Here is a 23102-nt window from a genome sequence, read left to right as displayed (position 1 = left end):
TGCAGATTTTAGAGGTGGGCTTCCTCCTGCACACCCTTACGGCACGTCACACCGAGCCGTATTGGTGCAGATTTTCCGTAGCACAAAATCAATGTCAATTTCTGAGCGCCAAACTACTTCAGAATCTGCAGGTTTGGTGGGGGATATTGGTGTGGATCTGCTGCAGAATTTAACCCTTCAATTGAAAAGATATGCGGTACGTAATGCGTAATACGGTGTAATTCTGCTGGAAAAATAATGCGTTTGGAACTCGGCATGAAATCTGAATCTTTGCAGAGTCATATGTGCATGCAGGACTCTGAAAAGAGTCCGATTTTCGTGCTGCATGCCAACTTCAGAGGCTGCAATATTGTGGGCAAGTATATAAAAAAACAAATCTAGATATTACATATACACACACCTGATTCCCTATCACTCCCCAGGACTGCATTATAACTTAGTTTATGGCGCTGTGCGGACTTGGCAGCTTTCCTTTAAGTCTACATTCACACAACCCAAATTTGCACTAGGCTAATCCACTGTTGATTTTTGAAGATAATGCACAATGGATAATACAACGGAGCTGGTCGGTGCACAACCCGTGCCAATAGTGAACATGCCGTGTATTTCCAGATCTGCAGTGTGTTCTTTCTTCTACTCTTGGTGGTGGTCTTCCAGAACACACCCAAATCACATGTATAGCTGGTCGAAAGCTTACAGTTCTGTTAGGATTGGGTGGGGACATCGCATGTTGGCGAGCGTGATATCGGGCCGATATCATGGCCCGAAACCACTCACCCTTGTGAAATTAGCCTAAAGCTAACTTTACACGAGGGAGTGCGATAACGGAAGAAGCGGTCAGCTGCGGCGGAGGAAAACTTTGCATTGCGTGCACCTCTCAAATGGTGCGATGCTGCCACCAGCCCCACTGAAAACAATGGGCGATGCGAGAGCACGCAGAAAGATAGGATGTGCCACGATGTGGGAGCAGATCGCTCTTGTGTATGACTTCATTCAAGAGAATGGGGTTCATATCTGTGTGAGATATGTGCATCTCTCAACGCACAAATGTCGCACCATTTTCTCACCCATGTGAATCCGGCTTAACAGTCCCACAGCTCTCTCTAATGAAAACAAAAGCCTTGGTACGGTGTTAGCCAGTAGATCAAAATATGATTGTTCCCAGCAAGAAAAACCAAGTAATCCTGTATATATGATACCTTTTAATGGCTAACAAAAACACATGATGTTATGGCAAGCTTGCGAACCTCTCTGGTTCTTCTTCAGGTGAAAATGGAATGGATCAAATTGATTTGCAGATGCCCGTGCATTCCTGTGGGCGGCTTGATTTGTGGATATCCTGCGTGAGTTTCCTGTGCGGGTAACGCAAATCAAATCCGCTCATGGACTTGAGCCCTAAACCTGCTGCTTGGGTGCATCCAGCCCGCCAGGTCACTGCTATGGTGGCACCAGGACGGGCCCTCACGTACGGTATTGCTCATAAATGGCTGATTTGCTGTGGGTTTTCTGCAGTTGGAAGAACGTGCAGCAGATCCCACCAGTTATGTTTAGTGCAGATTGGCAGCAGAATTCACTCTTTCAACCAAGATAAGTTGCAGCGGTGAAATCTGCTGTAGATCCTCACCGGAATCCACGGTAAATGATGTGGATTTTGGTGCAGATATGCTGCAGAAAATCTGTAGCAAATCAGCTACTTGTGAATGCAACTTATAGCGCCTTGTCTAATGACTGATACATTGTTATATAGTATTAGGCACTTATTATGTTGCTTTAACCTCTGCTGAACACGACTGCACCGTGTCTTACAGCCAGCGCTCCTCTGTCTCTCTCTATACAGCAACAGAACAATGCCCAAGAAGAAGACCGGCGCCCGGAAGAAGGCGGAGAGCCGCAAGGAGAGGGAGAAACAGCTGAGAGCCGCTAGAGGGACAGTGGACCTGGCCAAACACCCCTGTAATTACTCAATGGTAACGTAGGCTATTTCTCATCATTTTAGATTCATTTCTTACTACATATAACAATGTAACAAGTATATTAACTCTTCAAATACTGAATTACATGGTTTCCAACAAACTATTTCAGTGGTACAGTATATCCGCCTGCTATCCACAGGGTGTACTCCTGCCTGGTGGAGTAATGGCAGTGTGCGCACAGTCACTAGCTCTTATTTTGGAGAAACACAGGTGGTCCGGTGATGCTACTATGTCACCTGTGTTTGTCACTAAGGGGTTAACAGGACCAAGTTCTACAACAAATATATTTACATGAGACCTAAATTAAAAGTCTACAATAAAAAATGACATTTTCAGGAGGGTTTTTCTAATTTTAACATGGCTGTTGGTGTTAAATCACAGGGTGTGGTATTCTTCTGTCCAATGAATAAATGTGTGATTCTATAGGGTTATAGATGCATATACGTAGCTGGCTCAGGCCAGGAAGTATCAGCAGTACCCCACCGTTGAGTTGATGTTCATATTCAAATGTCCTCAAGGCCAAATATCAGGCTTTCTTCAGCCTTTAGTTTTACCTGGCGTTTGCTCTATGCATTAGGCCTCATGTCCACGGGGACAGATCCGCAGCGTGTCACCCGCACACGTGATCCGCGCCGCATAGGGATGCATTGGACACTTGCAGGTAGTTAAATACCTGCGGATGTCATTTTTCCCTGAGGCGCGGATTGCGTGTGCGGGAAAACACCCGCAGCATGCTGCATTTTAGTGCGAGTCTCCCACAGGCTTCTATTGCAGTCTATGGAAGCCGTCCGGATCCACGGCACACCCGCAGCTGAATTCCTGCTCTCCGGCGCGGGAGAGCAGGAGTTTTTTTTAAAAAAAGCGTGCACTGCTCATGCTCACCAGCGTAATCTCACTGCAGATTATGCGGTGAATGGAGTCTATGAAAGTATATTGATTTGTATGTACATTGTGTTCTATTTCACTGTGTATTACGCATGTACAGCCCTATTGTTCTCTATGGCTTGCGTATTCAACACTGTACATACGTAATGCCGCTATGAGACAGTGCGGGGAATTGGGGGAAAAAAAACAACAACTAGTCACACCACACGTGACGGCATGCGTGAGATCAACGCAGCGCTTTATGCATACCGCCGTGGGAATGATCCCTTAGGCTGATTTGCCCGGAGCTGCAATTCGGAAAGTACTGTGATTTCTAGAGCGTGCCCAGTCTGCAGGAGTCCAGTATGCCAGCTTGTATTCTCAGCATCCATGATGCCCCGTCTGACCTAATGCCTGCCACTAACTCTCACAGCCAACCTGCTTTATCATCCAACGTAGGTAATATTCTCCATGTCCGGTAGCTAACACTTAGTATGTCACGTCGGCTCTCCCATAGCCTTCTTATTCCCTCTTTATACACCTCCTACAAGCAGTAATAAAAGTCCTCGGAGAGAGAACTAGTCATCTATTGTAATGGGTGGAAGGCTTTGTCACTTTGTGTTTTTATGAAGCATCCAGGAAGTATAATTGATACTTTGCAGCCGTCATATTTATTGCTCCCCGGCCCGCTATAACGGCTCATGCGTCCTCCGAGTACTTGTTACCGGCAGGTGGAACACCATAAAACCCCCTCGTACAGAAGAATTCCAGACAGGAAGCTACATATTTCCAGTGACAGGGGCATATAGATGCTTAGTAAGCATATACCTTACTAATCCTTACTGGGGGAGCCATTCTTTTTCTGGGACATAAAGTAGCACTTAAGTAAAGACCGCAGGGAGTCTGTCATGTAAATGCTCACTGTTCTGACATACTTCTCTCTTTATGATTATAGGAATGTGACAAGTGCCAAAGGTACCGTAAATCCTTTACTACTTTCCTATTATTCTTTATAGACAGGTAGTTGGTAATATTTGAAAGCACTGACATTTTTTTATTTCTCCCATATATGTGAAGACGACAGAAAAACAGGGCGTTTTGTTACTTCTGCAGTTCTGTACAGAAGCTTCCTATGTGCGCTCATTGCGGTAAGTTGGACATGGATTACGTTTACAAGCATTGATCAAAACGCTGCAGAAAGTTTTTTTAAAAAAACAAACAAAAAACTGACGTGTGTGTGTGTATATGTGTATATATAATATATATATATATATATATATATATTAAACATAAACTGGAGTAGATATGCTGCATATCATCCTGGTGTTTTCTGCATGTAACATTCACTACTAATCGTGATGGGTTTCAGTTTGGGGATTGCTTTGGTTTGCCAGAAGGGCGCACCATGGTTTTACAGCTCAGCATTCATTTTCTATGCAAAAAAAAACTACCTTCCACTAGGTGGCGCTGAAGAGGTATTGCAACTTCTCAATTTTCTAGAGGAGCCTTGCATGGCCTATAAGTCTCTTTATGTCTACTTGGTGCACTCCACAAGGAGAAACCGTATCCCTACTGACCCAAAAATCAGTCAGCCGGTGACCGGTCATACTAAATGTATGTTTTGGTATGTTCTTCTAATGCCCAACCCAGGACTGAAACAGACGTGTTTTTGCTAGATCAACTTTCATACATATTGGGCTGTGTTCTTATCATGCAAAAGCCTTCCATCAGATGTATATGTTGGGTCTACACCCTGACGTACACCTCCAGGAGAACACTCCAGCATATGCCGCAATATAATGGCATATATCACCCCTAGGCCTCAAAGTTTGGGAAATAAAAAAAAAAACTAAACTGGACTTTTTTTTTTTTTTTTCTTCCAGTGGCCCACTGTATTGCAAAGCATCACACAGTCAAAACTAAAAGATATGCCAACTCATAGCAGCCAGTGAAACACCAAAACAGCACTCATTTAGATCCCATTAGGTGAATCAGAGGCCTGCCCATGCCCGTGGCAGATGCTCCAGAAATTCTTCTTGCCCATGCAAAGAAAAAAACTAAACGTGAACACACTTGTGCTGTTTTTGTCTGTAATATGAAGTTTTTTTTTTGTTTTTTTTTAAATTGTCACTTTACGTAAAGGTGTTTTTTTTGCACCTGAATACTTCATTTTTGGGGAAGTGTACTTTTAGACGCGCCGATTTATCGTGAGTGACGTCCTCGCTGGCTCGATCGCTCGTGCAGCCTGTTTAGAGACACAGGTATATATTTGGCTCGTTCAAACGAGGAATCATTCAATCTTTCACATTCGCTGTATAAGTGCACTAGAGGGATCGGACGAGTGCTGTTCAAATCAGACGTTACATGAATGAGCAGACGGTGGTTGTTATGCTTACGTAAATTAAACGACAAGTGAAACGTGAAGGACCATCGTTCGTCATTGGCTGCGTTTAGACTCTACAATTATCGTTCACTTTTGCTTGAATGATCATTCCATCTAAAAGCACGCTAGCGAATAGTTCTATAATGGTTCTCATACATACGGAATGGCAGCACGTGGACCTGTCATTTAAAACCGTGACAAGTCCGGGTGTCGGACAACAGTTGGTGAGGATCCACGGGTGTTTGTGGCAGAGATCCATAGCATGCATGGGCCCCCTAAAACAGGGGTCCCCAACTCCAGTCCTCAGGGACCACCAACAGGTCATGTTTTCAGGATATCCTATAGTAGGAACTCCTGTGGCAATGTCTAAGGCACCGACAATAATTACATCACCTGTGCAACACTGAGGAAATCCTGAAAACATGACCTGTTGGTGGTCCCTGAGGACTGGAGTTGGGGAACACTGCCCTAAAATGCCTATACGACTCGTATCGCATTCTCTTCCCTTAACGGGCAGGGGGAGTAATCTGGTGATTATGTCATAGGGGCTGAGAGTCATTTAAATCCTGTAGATGCACTGACTGCTTTATCAAACTTCCTTGACCGTATCAAAAATGATATCTTATGTTGTAAATCTATTAAATGAAACATAAATAATTAAAAAAAAAATCTTTTTCTGTTTTGCAGGAAAAACTAAATGTATGATGAAATCATCAGACTGTGTGATCAAGCATCCTGGCGTGTATAGTACTGGTATGGCAATGGTGGTATGTACCAAGTTCCTCAGACAATGAAAGTCTATAACTATATACTCCTTCTTTAATTTTTAGTTATCTTTAGTTATCTAGTTAATTTTAGTAGATCATCAGAAGATGATCGGCTTTGACCTAGAGCACAGCCTCCTGCCAGTCAGCTGATTCCCGGTGACTCTGCCGTTATGGTCAGCGAAGGTCAGCAGAATGTACTGGCCGTAGTGCTGAGGGCCGGGTTGGTATTGTAGGCGCAGCTCCTATTGGAATCAACGGGAACTGCTCTGCAATACCAACATGGGGCGCTGTGCTTTTGTGATCACGTTCTGCTCCCTTTGCTGACCACAGTGACAGCGGTACTAGGAATCAAATGATCGCTGGGAATCCAATCATCTATTGATGGCCTGTCAGTCATCAATAGAAAAAGTTCACGGAGTCCTAGAATACCCTTATAATATAAGAGTGTTTATTCCAGTGGTGCGATCACTTACAGTAAAGTGCTGCCACCTTATGACCCTTCTAATCTTTCTTTTGAATATTGTAGCTTTTGCTTGCATCGGATCATTTTAGAATAATACTTGTAACCTTCCTCTTGTCTCTGGGGGCAGCACTTGGCTTATTGGCTATTTGATTAAAGGGCCACTCCAGGGAAACTTTCTATGCCTTCCTCATGGAGCATTTGACACATCATTGGGGTAAATTTAATGCACTTATTGATTGTTTTATTGATGGGATATCTGGTCTGATCCCCCTTTTAGTTTCGGCTGTGGGGACTGAAAGTCTATTTCTCTATTTATTGCTATGGGAGCTGCAATGTAAATTTCATGCAAAAGAAAAGGATACTACTCCTCTTCTGTCGGCTCAGCACAGTGAAGTTCACCTGGGACAAGGGGGGACTGAAGTGGCTCTCTCATGAGTAAAATGATCAATAAGTATGTGGAAAGGGAATCTGGCCCTGTCTTTTGCAGCCTTCTCTGACATCACCCACAGGAAGAACTAGCCCCCCATAATGATGAGCTGCAGCTAGCCTCATCCACCTCCAGCCAATGATGGTCAGCTGTCTGCCTATTGCACAGATCGCTATTAATCAGTGGCTAAAGGTGGATTAGGCCTGACTGGCCGCAGGTTAATGTCGAAGACTAGTCCCTTGTGTATGGTTGCTACTCATATAGGTTTCTCCCAAACTACTGCACAGATGCAAACAGCAGACACGTCATTGCAATCAGTTTGACTGTCGCTATGCTATCTTCAGAAAAGATTACTTGAAGATTACTTCATTTTGAGAATGGTCTAATGCAACTAAGGCCATTTGGTGGGATTAGTGGTGGACCTATGGAAAAGCACGCCCCATACATCCCATCCAGGAAATATTATGTTTTATTCAGAATGACATATGTAATAGAATAGAAACCTATAACTTGGTATAGGGACCGTGCGTATTTAAGTGCATCCTGTCTCATTTGCTGACCATGAGCATCGTTGTTTCGTTTTTTGTTTTTTTTTAAATTGGAGGAAGAACTTCTATTACCCTTTCCCACCCAGTTCACGATAGGCATGCTGCTCCTGCAAATTTGAAATACTGGTACGTCATGGTGGTGGCGCAGGTACTGAGGATCTGCAGCAAGAACTAGCCGTATTTACAAAAGACCAAAAATTATACAAAATTAGTATCTGTATAAAATTATCACATTATTTAGCCCGCACAGTGAGCGTTATGTACCCCAGAGTGGTTCCTCTGAAATCTACAGCTTGTCTCGCATAGATGCTATAGAAATAACATTATTTTTATAGCCATTTCTTTTTCGTTTTTTTTTTTTTTAATCAGTGTTTGTTTTTATTGTGCAAAAGTAGTATTCCCAGAGAAGCAACATAAAATTTGGTATTTTCATCGTCACACCCACAGGACAAAGGTAACACTTAATTTTTGCCGAATGATACAAAGTTTAAAGTTATGACATTCCTATTTACAATCGCTGCATCCATAGAAATCTGATCTATCAAAGTAGCGCAATATTTACCCCCACACGGTAAAAGACAGAATAAAAAAAGCCACCAGAATGGTGCGGTTTTTTTTGGTCTCACTGTCTCCAAGAAAAGATGTAATAAGTGATCTAAGTCCTTTAATATTTGTATGCTAATTTTTTTGTGAGTATGCTGAGAACAGTAGGTCCTAGAGTTGAAACCTGGTCTAAAACCTTCTGAAACACCAGTTTTCCTTTGTGACGAATTTGATCTAGTCATTTGGCCGTTGCGTTTGTATTTCAATTATTTTTGCAAGATTAAAAAAAACAAACCATCCCTCTCCTAGGAGGAGTTGTTGGAATTGAATGACTTCACTACACTGTGAGATTGTAACATTGTTATAAGTCATCACAATATCAGAGCAGAGGATAACTTATTGCAGAGAACTGCACACTTGAGGGGAGGCTCTAGGACCCTGTTGTACCACCTCTAGCTTGGATGTAGGATGTATTATGGGCGGCCATGGAGGCTCTAGTACCCTGCTGTACCGCCTGTAGCTTGGATGTAAGATGTAATATGGGCGGGCATGGAGGCTCTAGTACCCTGTTGTACCGCCTCTAGCTTGGATACAAGATGTAATACAGGCAGACATGGAGGCTCTAGTACCCTGTTGTACCGCCTCTAGCTTGGCGACATGTGATACAGGAGGCATGGAGGCTCTAGTACCCTGTTGTACCACCTCTAGCTTGGCGACATGTGATACAGGAGGCATGGAGGCTCTAGTACCCTGTTGTACCACCTCTAGCTTGGAAGTAAGATGTGATACAGGTGAGCATGGTGTACTGCAGCATATCGCTCCACATTTGCTGTGACTGTCTAGATCATGCAAATTTCGCTGTCTAAGTTGCCATCCAAGACGGTCCTAGACACTTTTTCTATTGGTGATAAATCTGGTGATTGTCACAGTTCTGTGGTTGCCCAATGTTGTGGGGGGCTCCCCTGACTCACTTTTGTGCTTGGCTGAGCATTATCCTGCTGGAGAAAGCCACCATGAGAGGAACACATGTGGCTGCAGGATGTTTTGAACATATCTCTGAGCTGTCATTGTCCCTCGTACCTCTACTGGGGGTGACCGACTGTTGTATACGATGGCTCCCAGATCATTACACCAGCACTTGTGACAGTGAGTCGCTCCACAGCAAAGGCAGGATGGACACATTCACCCGAGGTCTCCAGACATAAATATGGCTGACATCCATGCCCAAACTAAACCTGGATTTGTCTGGAGACAATGTGCTTCAACTCCACAGCAGTCCAGTTTTGTCATTCATGGCACCACTGCAAGCTTAGGTGACAGTGGGTTGGTGTCAAAGGCAGTACACATAAGAGGCGCTGTGAGACCAAATGTCCTTCAGCCTAGTACCTGAAAGTGGTTCTGACAGACACAGGGCCCTGTAACGATGGTGACATCTGTCTCTGGATGGCGGACAGCAAAATAGTTGGCGCTGCTCGTGCTTGTCGGACGATCCTCTCTGCTGGTGGTCTGTAGGGGGTGCCCTGAGCCCGGTCACCTTGTGCATTCGCCCTCACGCATCCACCGGTCTCATCACCTCCTAACAACCTGGTGAGAACGGCCCAGGTGGTGACAATTGCTGTGTGACAATCCAGCTTCTCACACTCCAATAATGCGCCCCCTTTCAAACTCTGTTAACTGGGCAAAATTGCTTTTTGCGTTGTAGAGGCATCTAGTGCTCAACAAGATCTAAACAAGCAGAAGAAGAGGTCACTACACAGAAGTAGCCTCTCGGAGCCTTTCTATAGGCCAAGGGTGGAACCACTTTTATGGCCTCAGATGGCAAGACCGTTCAAGAACTCTGCCCTTAACCCTCTCCAATCCATTGTCTAACGTCTGAAGACATTCTGATTGAAGGCTGTACAGCTCTGATGTCGGAAGACATCCGGCAGGGTTTTCTTACTGTTTATTACTGGCCGCTCTGTTGTCGGGGGGCCTTTCCAGCATGCCCCATACCACAGTACTGCTCTACAGCAGAGGTTGCCACTGTATAGTAGCAGAAGGAGAAAGCCCCCTAGGAAACCCTGAATCGCAAATTGGATTGCAAAGGGTTAAGTGGATGCATTTTCTGTTACAGTCACCATCCTGGGATGGGCTTTCGATCAGTATTTGATATAAACCCCAATTTAGTTTGCATTCAAGAGTTGGCGGATTCCCAGGGTTTTGGCTTTTATATAAGGGCTCACTAACACGGGCGTATGTGTTCATGTACTTTTCACATGTGTAAAATATGCAGTACACAGCACACCCATGCATTCGCTGCACATATTAAATCCCCATGGCCTATGTGGATGCGAATTACGTGGCAAAACAGGACATGCTTTTTTTCCCCTGCGCTTGAGTGCCCCAGTAGAAATCAGTGGGCTTTTGCATCACGTTTTATGTGAGCCTCATACGCCAATGTGAGTGAGCCAAAACGCACATCTGTGAACGTACACATATGTAGTTTGTATGAAGTCTTCACATCTTAGCTTGTTGAGTAAATTTTTTTGCATGAGGGATCTGTTTGAATACACATTGTAGTCACACATTTGAATTTTTTTTTTCAACTTTTTTGCTTCTAGTCTTTGCTGCTAAGTTGCCTGAAGGTGGTTGTGTATAAATTATTAAGTTTATTTTTATAGACCGCATGCTGTGCACACTCAATAGAGTTTGGATTTTGGTAGCGGATTAGCTGTTTGCAGTGTGCGATATATATATTTTATGCATTTGTGGATATTACATGAACTCCTTTTCAGTGCTTTTGCAAGCACAGGCTCTTGTTGATGTAGCGGTTTGTGGTATATATGAACTCTGTGTAACTGACATAGCTGTCAGCAGCCCATCAAGATAACTGCAATCAGCAGGTTGTCTGCTTTCAGGAAGTATGTGGGGATTAGAGGTGTAAATATACGATTGCCACTTTTGGCCTATGGCGACTAAGCTTGTTTGAATGTTCACTACCTTCTCTATTTGGTCCGTATACTACATTGGTCATGTCCAGTTCATCTCAACTCTTAAATATGGCTTTACACTGGACAACTATTGGAAGAAAATTTGTGCAAATTAGGGATCTTCAGTGATCGTTGTCCCATGTAAACACAGGACCAACAGGGTACTTAACAGGAAATCGCTGGGTAGTCACTTTATTTTGGCTCACTGAAACAAAGCGACTAGTGAGCAACTTCTCACTCAGTGTAAACGGGAAGTCTTGTATATTTGAATGACTGCCTGTTCACAGTGAATACAGGTGACTTGCAAGAAGAGAATGACCCTTCAAGGTGCACTAACTTTTCAGACAACTTATTCCCTAGTGGTGTTCTCATCATTTTTGTAATATATTTGCATTAAAAGTTTGTTGCTTTGCCACTGTAAATCATGTTTGAAGTGGCTGCTACTAGGGGTCTCCCTTACAGCTTCTCTGCAATCCACTCTTTGTTGTTAGGTATATAGCTTCTGTAGTAACAAGGACACAGGGACGTTAACTTAGTAACAAGGAGAGGAACAGCTCTGGTGTACTTAGGCTGGGATCCCATGGAACAGAAATCCTGCAGAAATATCGCGGAATGATTGCATCGAAAAACCGCAGGATAAGCGTAGCTTCAAAACCCACAGCCGCAGGTTTTGCAACAGCTTCGCCACCTGCGTTTCTTTTGCGGCCATCTCTCACCATAGAGAGGAGAGGCTGCTGCGAAAATGGAAAAAAAAGAATTGACATGTGGCGTCTTTGTTTTCTGCACTGCATGTCTGTTTCCGCGCAGCTTGGCCGCAGTGTGTGGATGAGATTTTTGCAAAATCTCGTCCACTTTGCTGGCTAATCCCAGAATTAGGAGCCCCGGTTGGATTTGACGTGCGGACAATTCGCACGGAAATTTCATGGCAATTCCATCCCGTGTGAACCCAGGCTTAGAAGATGCAGGCTGACGGATCTGAAGACACTTTCTGCAGTCTCAACAATCTCTGCATCTCCTTCTGTTATATTGTGTGTATGTATATATGTATACATACTTTGTGTTTGCTAACTATTTAGCCAGAATGTCTCTGAATGCCTGAATCATCCGGGAAAAGCAGAGGGGCGAGCATTCAAATGCTGCCTCCCTGATGATGGGACTAGAGACAGTGCAATTCAGCATGGAAAGTAAGGGCAAAGAAGTGCAGGACAGTGAACTGCTGGCAGGATGCTAGGTGTGCTACACACTCCCTCACTGAAAGTGGATTGCAGTAGAACAGAAGAAAAATGGAGGAAGGCCATCTGAAAATCAGACTTGACAAACCTGAAACTCTACAAGCAGCAGTTGAGTGAGTAAGGAGAACCTGGAGTATTGAAAAAAAAAAAAAAAAAAAAAAAAAACTTGTTGAAAACTTTGGTTAGCAATAGAATCACAGAATGGCAACACTATCCCAATTGGTAATGGCATGATGCAAAATCCAAAGGTCTCACTGTCATGACCTCCAAAAGTAACCAAAAGGCAGGATTGCACACGGTTCTTGAATTTTGCAAAAGTCTGTGAATGCTTCTATATACAGATGTATCAGATGTTCACAGTATATCCAAGTAATTTTTTGGGAAGTATAGCTTTTTGTTAATCGAAGAGAGAAAGCATCAGTCTGACATAGAGTAATTGAAATACAACTCCAGAGGAACTGATGGTTGAGCTACTGGGCGATTCTGGTGGGGTGTGAAAGAACAGAAGGTCCTGTTGACACCTTTAGTCAGTAATATCAATTTCTAAGCATTTTCTATTATAAAAGAATACCCTTTGATGGAAAGTTTAATTTTAGATGCCTGTGTGCATAACGTGCTGAGTAGCGTTTTGGCAGTGTGCCCGGTGTCTCCTTTCAGAAAATGTGGGTGTTGGGTATAAATATTTTTTTTATGTTGTCGTTTAGGGTTTTTGTATGTACATGGCAAAAGTGTGAATATTTGTCCTGGCTATCACAGGTGCAAAATACCCGCAAACCCATGGCAGCAACAGGGTTAATGCACAATTGATGATCTTTGTGGCTAGAACTGTCTTAGCCCTCTTTTATGTGCATAGGTATAATTCTATTTTCACCACAAGATGGTGCTAGACATACAGAAATGATCGGTGTGAAACAAAATTGAATTATATTGAATTTTTTGTTATTTTATTTTTCTTTTGGAAGAAACCAAATAAATGTGAAATAAAATTCCTATAAATGTGTCTTTTTTATTGCTGTATATATGCTTTAGATTAACTTGCTTTTAAGCCTAAAGTATTGTGCCCATCTATCCCTATTCTTTTGGATGCTTTTCTTGTTTGTAGGAGGGTTGCAGTCCATGTAATGCATAAAAATCGTATTTTTAAAAAATGGTCTAAAGTAAGTTGTTGATGTTTACATTGTCCATGTTTTTTTTTTTTTTTCTTTCCAGGGTGCAATTTGTGATTTCTGCGAGGCGTGGGTATGCCATGGCAGGAAATGTCTCAGCACCCATGCGTGCAGCTGCCCACTGGCTTCTGCTGAGTGCATTGAATGTGAACGATCAGTCTGGGACCACGGTGTGTTATTACATTACTGTTATCACATTAATGTTATCCTAGATACCTCTAGATGTGGGGGGGGGGGGGGGGGGCGGCATATTTGTCATTTGTGAGACCATGCAAGCTATAAGCTGCTTCCTTCGTACTGCTGTAGTGTATGCCGTGTGCTGCACTGTAGGTGAAATCAGTGGATATAGCTATGCTTGTGTAAGGGCGTAGGAGACCGTCCGGATATTGTGTAACAGTTCGCTTCCTTTTTCTACAAGTCACGTACAGCTTAAAGACACAGTGCCACATAAATATGCATGTTGGCCTGATTTGTATCAAAGGAAACTCAGTCGGCTAATGTTACATTCTTGGAAATACTATATCGCTGCTGTGATCCCAACAGTGGTTACTTAGTAAATGTCATACCTTTTAAGTACTTAGACTTGTGTTCCTGGGGATTACTTATAAGTCTATGCGCTGATGTTTTCTGTCAGGTGGTTCAGACATTCTGTTTCTGGGAAGGCAATATGACTACCATTACAGGTCTTACTGTGACCGTCACCCAGCTGCCCTAGTGTCCTGAATGGTAAAGCTGCAATAGAAGCCGTCCGTGCAGAGTCTGCACAAAAATAGAACATGCTGATAGAGATATATATAATCTTCTTTTTTTTAAAATTCTACTCGTGGAAATGGCTATCCGCTCATCTGAGCGAACATGCGAATGTTCTACTTTTTTTTTTTTAAATGTGTGCGGAATATCGCGGATTGTCCACGCGGATGATAATCTTGGATTCCACGGTTGAAATCTGGTCATGTGAGACCGACCTTAGGTAGACAATTTCTGCAGCCGTCTTGGGCATCTAAAAACGGGGCCTGAAACCCGCAGAGCAGAATTGTGTCCTGAAACCAGAGGGTCACTTTAGAAGAGACTGGCAAGTCTGACTTGTTAGAGTTCAACTTGAGTGTAATAACTTTTTGTAAAAAGTTGTCGTAAACCATTAAAAAGCTATTGTAGTGTTTAACATAGCAAAAGCAGTTCTCAAACAATCAAGAGCAGACAAACTGTGGCATGGAAAGTTATCTTAATGCGTTAAATCTTGAGCTTCCTTCCATCTGTAGGATCATTACCAGCCTGATAACTAGGTATGCTAAAGGGGAATTGGGGAAGGGTTTCCTTGCTTTGTCTGATTGGGATCTTATCCCATTCCTGGCAGTAAATGTGCAGCTCCTTTATGAGGTTACATTATGTATGTAACTGGGCAGCTGCCTGTTCTTAGCTTTGGAAGAAAGTTGGCACCTCAAAGTTTTCTTCTATTTACAGAGTTCTATGTAATGGTGATGTTCTATACAGGGAGTTGGGAAGTATTTTATCTCCTGCAATATATAATGTATCTCCCTTTATGCTATGCAGGTGGCCGGATATTCAGCTGCTCCTTCTGTTACAACTACCTATGTGAGGATGACCAGTTTGAACATCAGGCTAGTTGCCAAGTATTGGAGGCTGAAACCTTTAAGTGTAAGTTTTTTTCCTTCTATTTTACCGTATTCCGAACAGTATAAAAAAATTACTGTGAAATACGAAAAGTTATACATATGCCAGGATGTGATAATGCTTGTGCTGTTTGCATCGTCTAATTTTATCATAATGCTATCCTGGGATGACTATACATGTGTACTTGCTAAATGTCTCTTTTTTTTTTCCCTTTATTGATAGGTGCTTCTTGTAATCGTTTGGGGCAGCACTCCTGTCTCCGCTGCAAGGTATAACTCAGCATGATCTCTTATTTAAATAACCAACTAATATGGGAATATTGTAGGCTTTTACAGCTGATGGCCTATCTGTAGTTGATTGGACATCCAGTCCTGAGAAATCGTGGTATGTAAAACATGCAGACTGGTGCGGGCGAGCCGGACCGGCTCTCATGTCTGCAGCTTTTGCTCCATGTCAACCACGCTGCGATTCAAAGTCTTATGTTGACCGGCACATGTGTAGACGATCGCTCCCCTACTTCATTCACTACGCTTCAAAATCTTGCAGTACCGCTGGCATCGCATTTGCAGATGAGTGCTCCCTTTTGTGGACAGAAACACCACACGGTTTTAAAGCACAGTGTGCATGAAAGAGCGAAAAAGCCGCAGACAAGCCAGTCAGTCTGGCCCGTCCACAGGACCAGTCTGCGTGTTTTACATATGATATCTCATGTATGCCTGTATAAAGAGCAATAGGACCATGACATTCACTGTAAAAAAGAAACCAAAATAATCCCTCCCCTAGAAGTGGTTATCAGAATCGAATGAAACTTATGTGTGATTGTAACATTGATATAAGTGATAACGTATCCTTTTGCTCTGATATTGTAATTGCTGAAAACTGACCCCTTGAAGGGAGGCTCTAGTACCCAGTTGGGCCGCATCTAGCTTGGATACAAGATGTGATACGGGTGGGCGTGGAGGCTCTAGTACCCTGTTGTACCACCTCTAGCTTGGATACAAGATGTGATACGGGTGGGCATGGAGGCTCTAGTACCCTGTTGTACTGCCTCTAGCTTGGATACAAGATGTGATACGGGTGGGCATGGAGGCTCTAGTACCCTGTTGTACTGCCTCTAGCTTGGATACAAGATGTGATATGGGTGGGCGTGGAGGCTCTAGTACCCTGTTGTACCACCTCTAGCTTGGATACAAGATGTGATACGGGTGGGCATGGAGGCTCTAGTACCCTGTTGTACTGCCTCTAGCGTGGATACAAGATGTGATACGGGCAGGCAGGGAGGCTCTAGTACCCAGTTGGGCCGCATCTAGCTTGGATACAAGATGTGATACGGGTGGGCGTGGAGGCTCTAGTACCCTGTTGTACCACCTCTAGCTTGGATACAAGATGTGATACGGGTGGGCATGGAGGCTCTAGTACCCTGTTGTACTGCCTCTAGCGTGGATACAAGATGTGATGCAGGCAGGGAGGCTCTAGTACCCAGTTGGGCCGCATCTAGCTTGGATACAAGATGTGATACAGGCGGGCATGGAGGCTGTAGCATCCAGTTGTACCGCCTCTAGCTTTGATACAAGATGTGATATGGGCAGGCATGGAGGCTCTAGTACCCTGTTGTACTGCCTCTAGCGTGGATACAAGATGTGATACGGGCAGGCAGGGAGGCTCTAGTACCCAGTTGGGTCGCATCTAGCTTGGATACAAGATGTAATGCAGGCGGGCATGGAGGCTCTAGTACCCTGTTGTACCACCTCTAGCTTGGATACAAGATGTGATACGGGTGGGCATGGAGGCTCTAGTACCCTGTTGTACTTCCTCTAGCGTGGATACAAGATGTGATGCAGGCAGGGAGGCTCTAGTACCCAGTTGGGCCGCATCTAGCTTGGATACAAGATGTGATACAGGCGGGCATGGAGGCTGTAGCATCCAGTTGTACCGCCTCTAGCTTTGATACAAGATGTGATATGGGCGGGCATGGAGGCTCTAGTACCCTATTGTACCACCTCTAATTTGGATACAAGATGTGATATGGGTGGGCATGCAGACATACAGGTTCTTTATGGTATCCTGCAGCAAATCGGCCCATGTTTGCTGTAACTGAGCCTCTAGGTCGTGCAAACTTGTTGGCTGTTGACGTTTGCATCCCAGAAGGTTCCATACATGTTCTATTGGCGATAAATATGGTGACCGGGCAGCCACGGAAATGGGACAATGTTGTGGAGACCTTCCTGTGACCCCCTTGTGTGTACGGCTGAGCATTAGCCTGCTGGAGGATACCTTTTGGAAGCTGCCATATGAGGAACACATGTGGCTGCAGGATGTCCTGCAGGGGTGACCAACTGTCGTATGCGATGCCTCCCAGGCCATCACACCAGCAGGGTGCAATGTGCCGCTCCACAGCAAAGGCAAGGTTAAGACTAACACAGCTGTCAGCATTGCACAAACCAAAGCTGGATTAATCGCTGAAGACAACCCTGTTCCCCTATGCAGCAGTCCAATTTCGGCATTCATGACATCACTGCACATGGAGGCAATGGTGGGTGTCGAAGGCAGGAGAGGTAATGGGTGCCGTGAGACCAAATGTCCTTCAGCCAAGCACCTGGAAATGGTTCGGACAGACACAGGGGTGTAATGATGGTGCCACCTGTCTCTGGATGGCGGACACCGAAACAGATGATCCAATCTAATGGTAATCTGTCGAGGGCGTCCTCAGCCCGGTCACCTTGTGTGCATGCCTTCACGTATCCACTAGTCCCAACACAACCAGACAGTCTGGTCAGAATGGCCCAGGTTGCTGGCAATTTGTTGATATGACCATAAAGCTTCTTGCCTTCCGATATAATTTGCTCCCTCTTATACTCTGGTAATGGGGTGACATCTCTTCTCTGCGTTGTAGAGGCGTCTAGTGGTCAACAAGCTCCACACAAGTGGAAGAAGAGGTCCCTACACACAAGGAGCCTCTGAGAGTCTTTTATAGGATTTTACATGGAGAATCCGTAGCGGGTCCCTCCTGCCCCCCGGACATGTGCGCTTAAAATAGGAATTTAAAAGAATTAACTCACCCGCAGTGGACCGGGAAGGTCTTCTCTTCCTCACGGCCGGATCTTCTTTTTCGGCCGGCGGATGAACTCTGCATGCCGGCGTGCCGCGCGCATGCGCCGGGCACATCCGCCGAGCCGAAGCAAGAAAGATCCGGCCGTGAGGAAGAGAAGACCCTCCCGGCCTGCTGCGGGTGAGTTAATTCTTATTTTAGGTCTCCCGCGGATCTGGACGGCTTCCATAGGCTTCAATAGAAGCCTGCGGGAGCCGTCCCCGCGGGAGACCCGCACGAAAATGGAGCATGGTCCAGATTTTTTCATGCTCCATGTTTTTTAAAAATCACTTTTATTGACCATCCGTGAGTATTTATCTACCCGCGGGTGGTCAATGCATCCCTATGGGGTGCGGATCCGCATGCGGGAGAAGAGTTAAAATCCGCTGCGGATTTTAATTCTTCTTTTGCCCGTGGACATGAGGCCTTAGGGTGGTTTCAAATCTGCGCTGCAACCTCTGTTTGCAGGTTCTGGCGCAGAACCAACTCAAAATACCAGAAGATTGTAGATTGTACAGCAGAAGATGTAGCTTCTTCCTGTAAACAATTCTTGGATTTGTTTTTGTTACTGTTGCTGTTTATTGCATTGTGTTGGTGCCAAATCATTCGGATCTGTCAGCTGTTTATGATGTTGACACTACAGGAAATTAGCTGTACTTACATATGAAGCTGTGTAAATACTGGGCTTTAGTAAACTTAAAGGGATCTTCCTCACTATCCACAGGCTAGGTGACAAATATGTGATCGCTGGGGGTCCAACTGAGCTCTCATAGTACATGTGTGACCACCAGAGCATTCACTGTCATTGCAGATAACCAAGGGCTAGAAGTGGAAGGACATGGGGCCACACATGTACGCCGTCGCTCCTTTTCACTGGCGGAACTTGGAGATGGTGGTTCTTGTGATCTCTAGGGGTCCCAGTAGTTGGGTTCTAAGCGATCATACATTTGCCACCTGTCCTGTGGCTAGGCAATAGATGTGTTTTTTAATAGGAAAACTCCTTCAAAGTAGATATGCTTGCTCGGGGGCAACTATCAAGCTTTTAACCCTTTCACTGTCAAGGGCATATGTAAATGGTCGTGACATTTGAATGACTGCTGTGACCAGAGCTTAGATCTTGGTATCCTATTAAAGCCTTTACTCATATCTTTCTAATTGGTATCAAAGATCGAGGTGTAGTAATAGAGACCCGTGTGCTTTTTGGAGTCGGGAAGCTGGATAATACATTATACTGGTTTCCAGTCTGTACATGTCAGGACTGAGAGGGAAGGAATTGAACACCAGGAAAAAGGGAAACTTCTAAGGACCATTTATACGGGACGTTTATCACTCAAAATGCGTTCAAACGAATGAAATTAAGTGATAATTGTACTGTGTAAATACAAAAAAAGAAGCGTTTGCTATTTGTTCACTTCTTGATGTCGCTGATTTTGTCCGCACCTTAAACCATCGCTGGATCGCTCCCCACTTCACATAGAAAGTGATCGCTGAGTGAGAAGCCCGCAATTCAACGGTGAACTCGGCCTGTCTAAACGCTCTCCATGAGTGGCGTCAGCGCTTGTGCGGTCGTTGAGATGACTGACGTCCCATCTAAATGGGACATTGGTTAGATCTTCCCCATGTATGACCTCCGTTGACCCCAGGGGTGTCATGCATAAACGTTTCTTCATGTTTTCATCCTTTCTTAACGAGAGATTTGACTGACTGTAAGAACATGATAACAGCTAAATAGCCTCATTAGGTCATTTATTAACTTTGTGACTCAGATGTTTACTACATCTCCGTCACAAAGATGTTTGGTCTCTTCGGTTTTGGTGATTTTGTGAGAATATGGTAGGATGTATAGACTCAACATCTAGCATAAAATAAAGCTCACCCAGTATATCCAACCATTGGACATCTTCCAGGGCCAAGCTCTGTGCATAGACATATCCCAAGTAGAACTGATCCAAACTTGAAAATGAAACAATGTCCAATAACTATTCTATTCCACCACGACTAACACAGAGTGAGATGAAGACTTGTTGGTCAAGAATACTCCAATTGATGGACATTGTTCAATATTTACCTTTTATTTTAGTTCCTGTTGTGATCTGCCCTCACTGAAGACTCGGATGCTGTCCCCCATCTCCACACTGTGATCTCCCATGTTCAGGCTCCTCTCCCTACCTGCTGCTATCTTTTAAGGGTACATTCACACTGGTGAATGCAATATATGAGAAACTTGGATCAATATTGGACTTGCGATCTTTCCTTTTTAATTACAATACATTTTATGAGAAAGACATATAATTGCTGCACTTGCGATTTTCACGTACGTTTCTCACGTGTGTGAAAAGCGCATGTTTTTTGAATAGTAAAAATAGGAAAATCGCATTGCACTTGTAAAAAAAAAATTGCATTCACAAGCGAGTGCAATCCCCCTTTTTTTTATTTATTTTTTTTTTACAAGCTCCCATAGGAAATAATAGACAGTTCTTAAACAATCGCCCCAAAATAGAGCATGCTGTGATTTATTTATTTATATTTTAGTCCATCAGTCTTAGAGAAAAATCGCTGATTGTGAATACGATTTAAATTAATGGGATATTTTCACTTGTGAGTCCCATCCATATCACAAACGGATGGAACTCGTGTGTGAAATTTGCCCGTGTGAATACACACTAACACTGAGAGAACAAGGGAAGAGCAGAAAGAATATATAGGCATAACTGTATAATAAGATTTTTTTTTTAAACCTTTAGAATTCACATTTTATTTGTGTATCTCAAAAGTGTGAAAATTGTTCCAAGACCCCTGACGATAAAAGAGCTGAATGACTTTCCATGTGGTTGTAATCGGTGTGTAGGCACCAGCTTCCTGATTCTTGTCTTTTGTTCCCAAGACATTTCTGATCCTATTTCTACAGAAAAACAGCATTGAAAACCTAGTTTAGCGCAGTCCATTCAGTTTCAGCAGCGAGTATAAATAGTTCTTGAATCCTCATTTACTAGACTGTGGTTGAAATTGAGATTATGGGTAATTTTGGGGAAAAAATGAGAAATGTTTTGCGATAATTAAATCCAACAGATTTAAAACAGATGCAAAATCAGATTTTAACCACCCAGCTCAATTACTACTATTACTTCAATTGCGGTTTGTGGAGTGGCGGTTGGGGGTTGTTTTTGTTTTTAAGGATTTTCTGTAATCCATGTGGATATTTTGAAAGTATTTCACGATAGCCACTAGAGGTTTACACTATTGCCTGCAATCCTTAGATAGTAATGCATTTTACACTTAATCCCTTTAGTGGCATGCCCAGAAAATCTCTGGGACTTGCATCACTGACCATGCAGTTGAACCCCAGAAGATTTCCGTGGACAGCTCTAGTGCTGAAATGTGCAGAGCCCTGAGCGGTTATCTGAAATCTTCTGGGGTTTTTACTGCATACTCAGCGCAGTAAGCCCCAGAGAGTTCCCTGCCTTAATACCAACTGTTAAAGTAGTACAGTACTTTCAAATACTTGCGAGATTAAATTGCATTGTTGACTCATTTAAATAAACCTGCCCTGTGAGGCATGACATGGTTATAAACCTGCCACTGAAGGGGGTAAAAGCGAGAATATTAGCTAATACGAAGGAGCCATGTCACCCCAGTAGAGGTAAAGCTCTGGCCGTTGTACGGTGGTCCACAATGGTACTGCAGCTCTGCCATTGAAATGAATGTTTAGTACTATTTCAGGCCACTGTATGGTGTTCAGAGCTGTGCCTTTTTTGGTGCACATCATCTAATTGGTGCTGGTGGGAGGGGGGGGGGGGCAGCAGCCATTCAACTAATGTAGATCTGATGTTTTTGACCTATCCAGAGGATAGGTTATCAATATCATAGTACTGGAAAACCCCTTTATAGGGATTTGTACCAAGATTGCAAGTTCTCTTTATCCATAGGATAGGGAATAACTTGCTGATCAGTTGGGTCTTTGCCACCGAGACCCATGCTGATCTCAAGAATTGGGGGGAATCCCATGTCCCCCGTCTTCTGCACTGTTGTATTACTGTAACCCCTGTAATGAGGAGGCTACTCCATTACTTTCAATGGGAATGCGGAGATAGCTGAGCAGCAAATGCTTTGCATTGACATGAATAGAGTGCCGGCCATGCATGCTCAGCTGCATTTATTCTGTTCCCACTGCAGTGATATGCAACGCAGGACATGGGAACCCGTTCTTGAGTTTGGCAGTGGTCTCAGTGGTGGACCCCTCCGATCAGCAAGTTATCCTTGATCCTGTGTAATCTTGGTTCAACCCCTTTAAAAGCTGGTGTTTCATGAAGACAACCCCTTGTCTCTTCTTTTAGCCATACATTTAGCTTGTTCTATGTTCTGGCTACCTACTAAGGAATATTGAAAGGAGTTGTGAGATCTTCCCTTTAAATTCCCATCAGATGTGGCATCTTGTTTCAATCTTTAAATATTGCCGACACGTTCATTACTTCTACGGTAAAAGTGTTCTCTGCTGGAATAATGTCTCCTTGTAATGTGGACAGGCGTGTTTCTGTGATGACCATGCTCGGAGCAAAGTGTTCAAGACGGAGAAGGGGAAGGAGCCGCCCTGCCCTAAATGTGGCCATGAAACCCAGCAAACCAAGAACCTCAGCATGTCTAGTAAGACTCTTCCTAAGAATTATTTTTCTTTAATATAGGCCCTAAGTCACTTATATGTAACCATAGCTATATTGGAATTTAGTTTTTTTTTTTTTTTTTTAATTAGTCCTCAACTAATATACAGAGAAAAAACTGCTTGGATTTGAAGGCTCTTTTACATGGCACAATTATTGTGCAGATCATCGTTAGATCGGGTGGTTTGCATGTAAATTAATGCCGCGAGAGAACGAGCAGCAATAAAGCATTACATCGCTGATCAGATGTCAGACGACTTGCCGAATAGAAATCTGTAGCAGATCGGTCGACTAGAGGTGCTGTTATGTTTGACTGAGCAATCAAAACTGCCCAATTGTTTAGTATACATGTCAAGCGAACGATGCTTGATGGCTACTTCACCTCTGGTTGC

At 43.8% G+C, this 23102-nt stretch overlaps 1 protein-coding gene across 1 annotated transcript in view; it reads left to right on the top strand.

Annotated features, from left to right (window-relative positions):
* Positions 1–23102, top strand: part of ZNF330 (zinc finger protein 330) — a 29910-nt gene that overhangs the window by 3098 nt on the left and 3710 nt on the right. The window contains exons 2-9 of the mRNA XM_066573717.1: positions 1838–1967; positions 3793–3812; positions 3915–3985; positions 5908–5987; positions 13379–13505; positions 14887–14991; positions 15190–15236; positions 22579–22696. Of these exons, the coding sequence (XP_066429814.1) occupies positions 1848–1967; positions 3793–3812; positions 3915–3985; positions 5908–5987; positions 13379–13505; positions 14887–14991; positions 15190–15236; positions 22579–22696 (688 nt within the window). The 5' untranslated portion in view covers positions 1838–1847. The remainder of the gene's footprint in view (positions 1–1837; positions 1968–3792; positions 3813–3914; positions 3986–5907; positions 5988–13378; positions 13506–14886; positions 14992–15189; positions 15237–22578; positions 22697–23102) is intronic.

The sequence above is a fragment of the Eleutherodactylus coqui genome, chromosome 7 (assembly GCF_035609145.1).
Source record: "Eleutherodactylus coqui strain aEleCoq1 chromosome 7, aEleCoq1.hap1, whole genome shotgun sequence".
Lineage (NCBI taxonomy): Eukaryota > Metazoa > Chordata > Amphibia > Anura > Eleutherodactylidae > Eleutherodactylus > Eleutherodactylus coqui.
The sequence above is the reverse complement of the archived record's forward strand: the minus strand, read 5'-3'. Positions and strand labels throughout refer to the sequence as shown.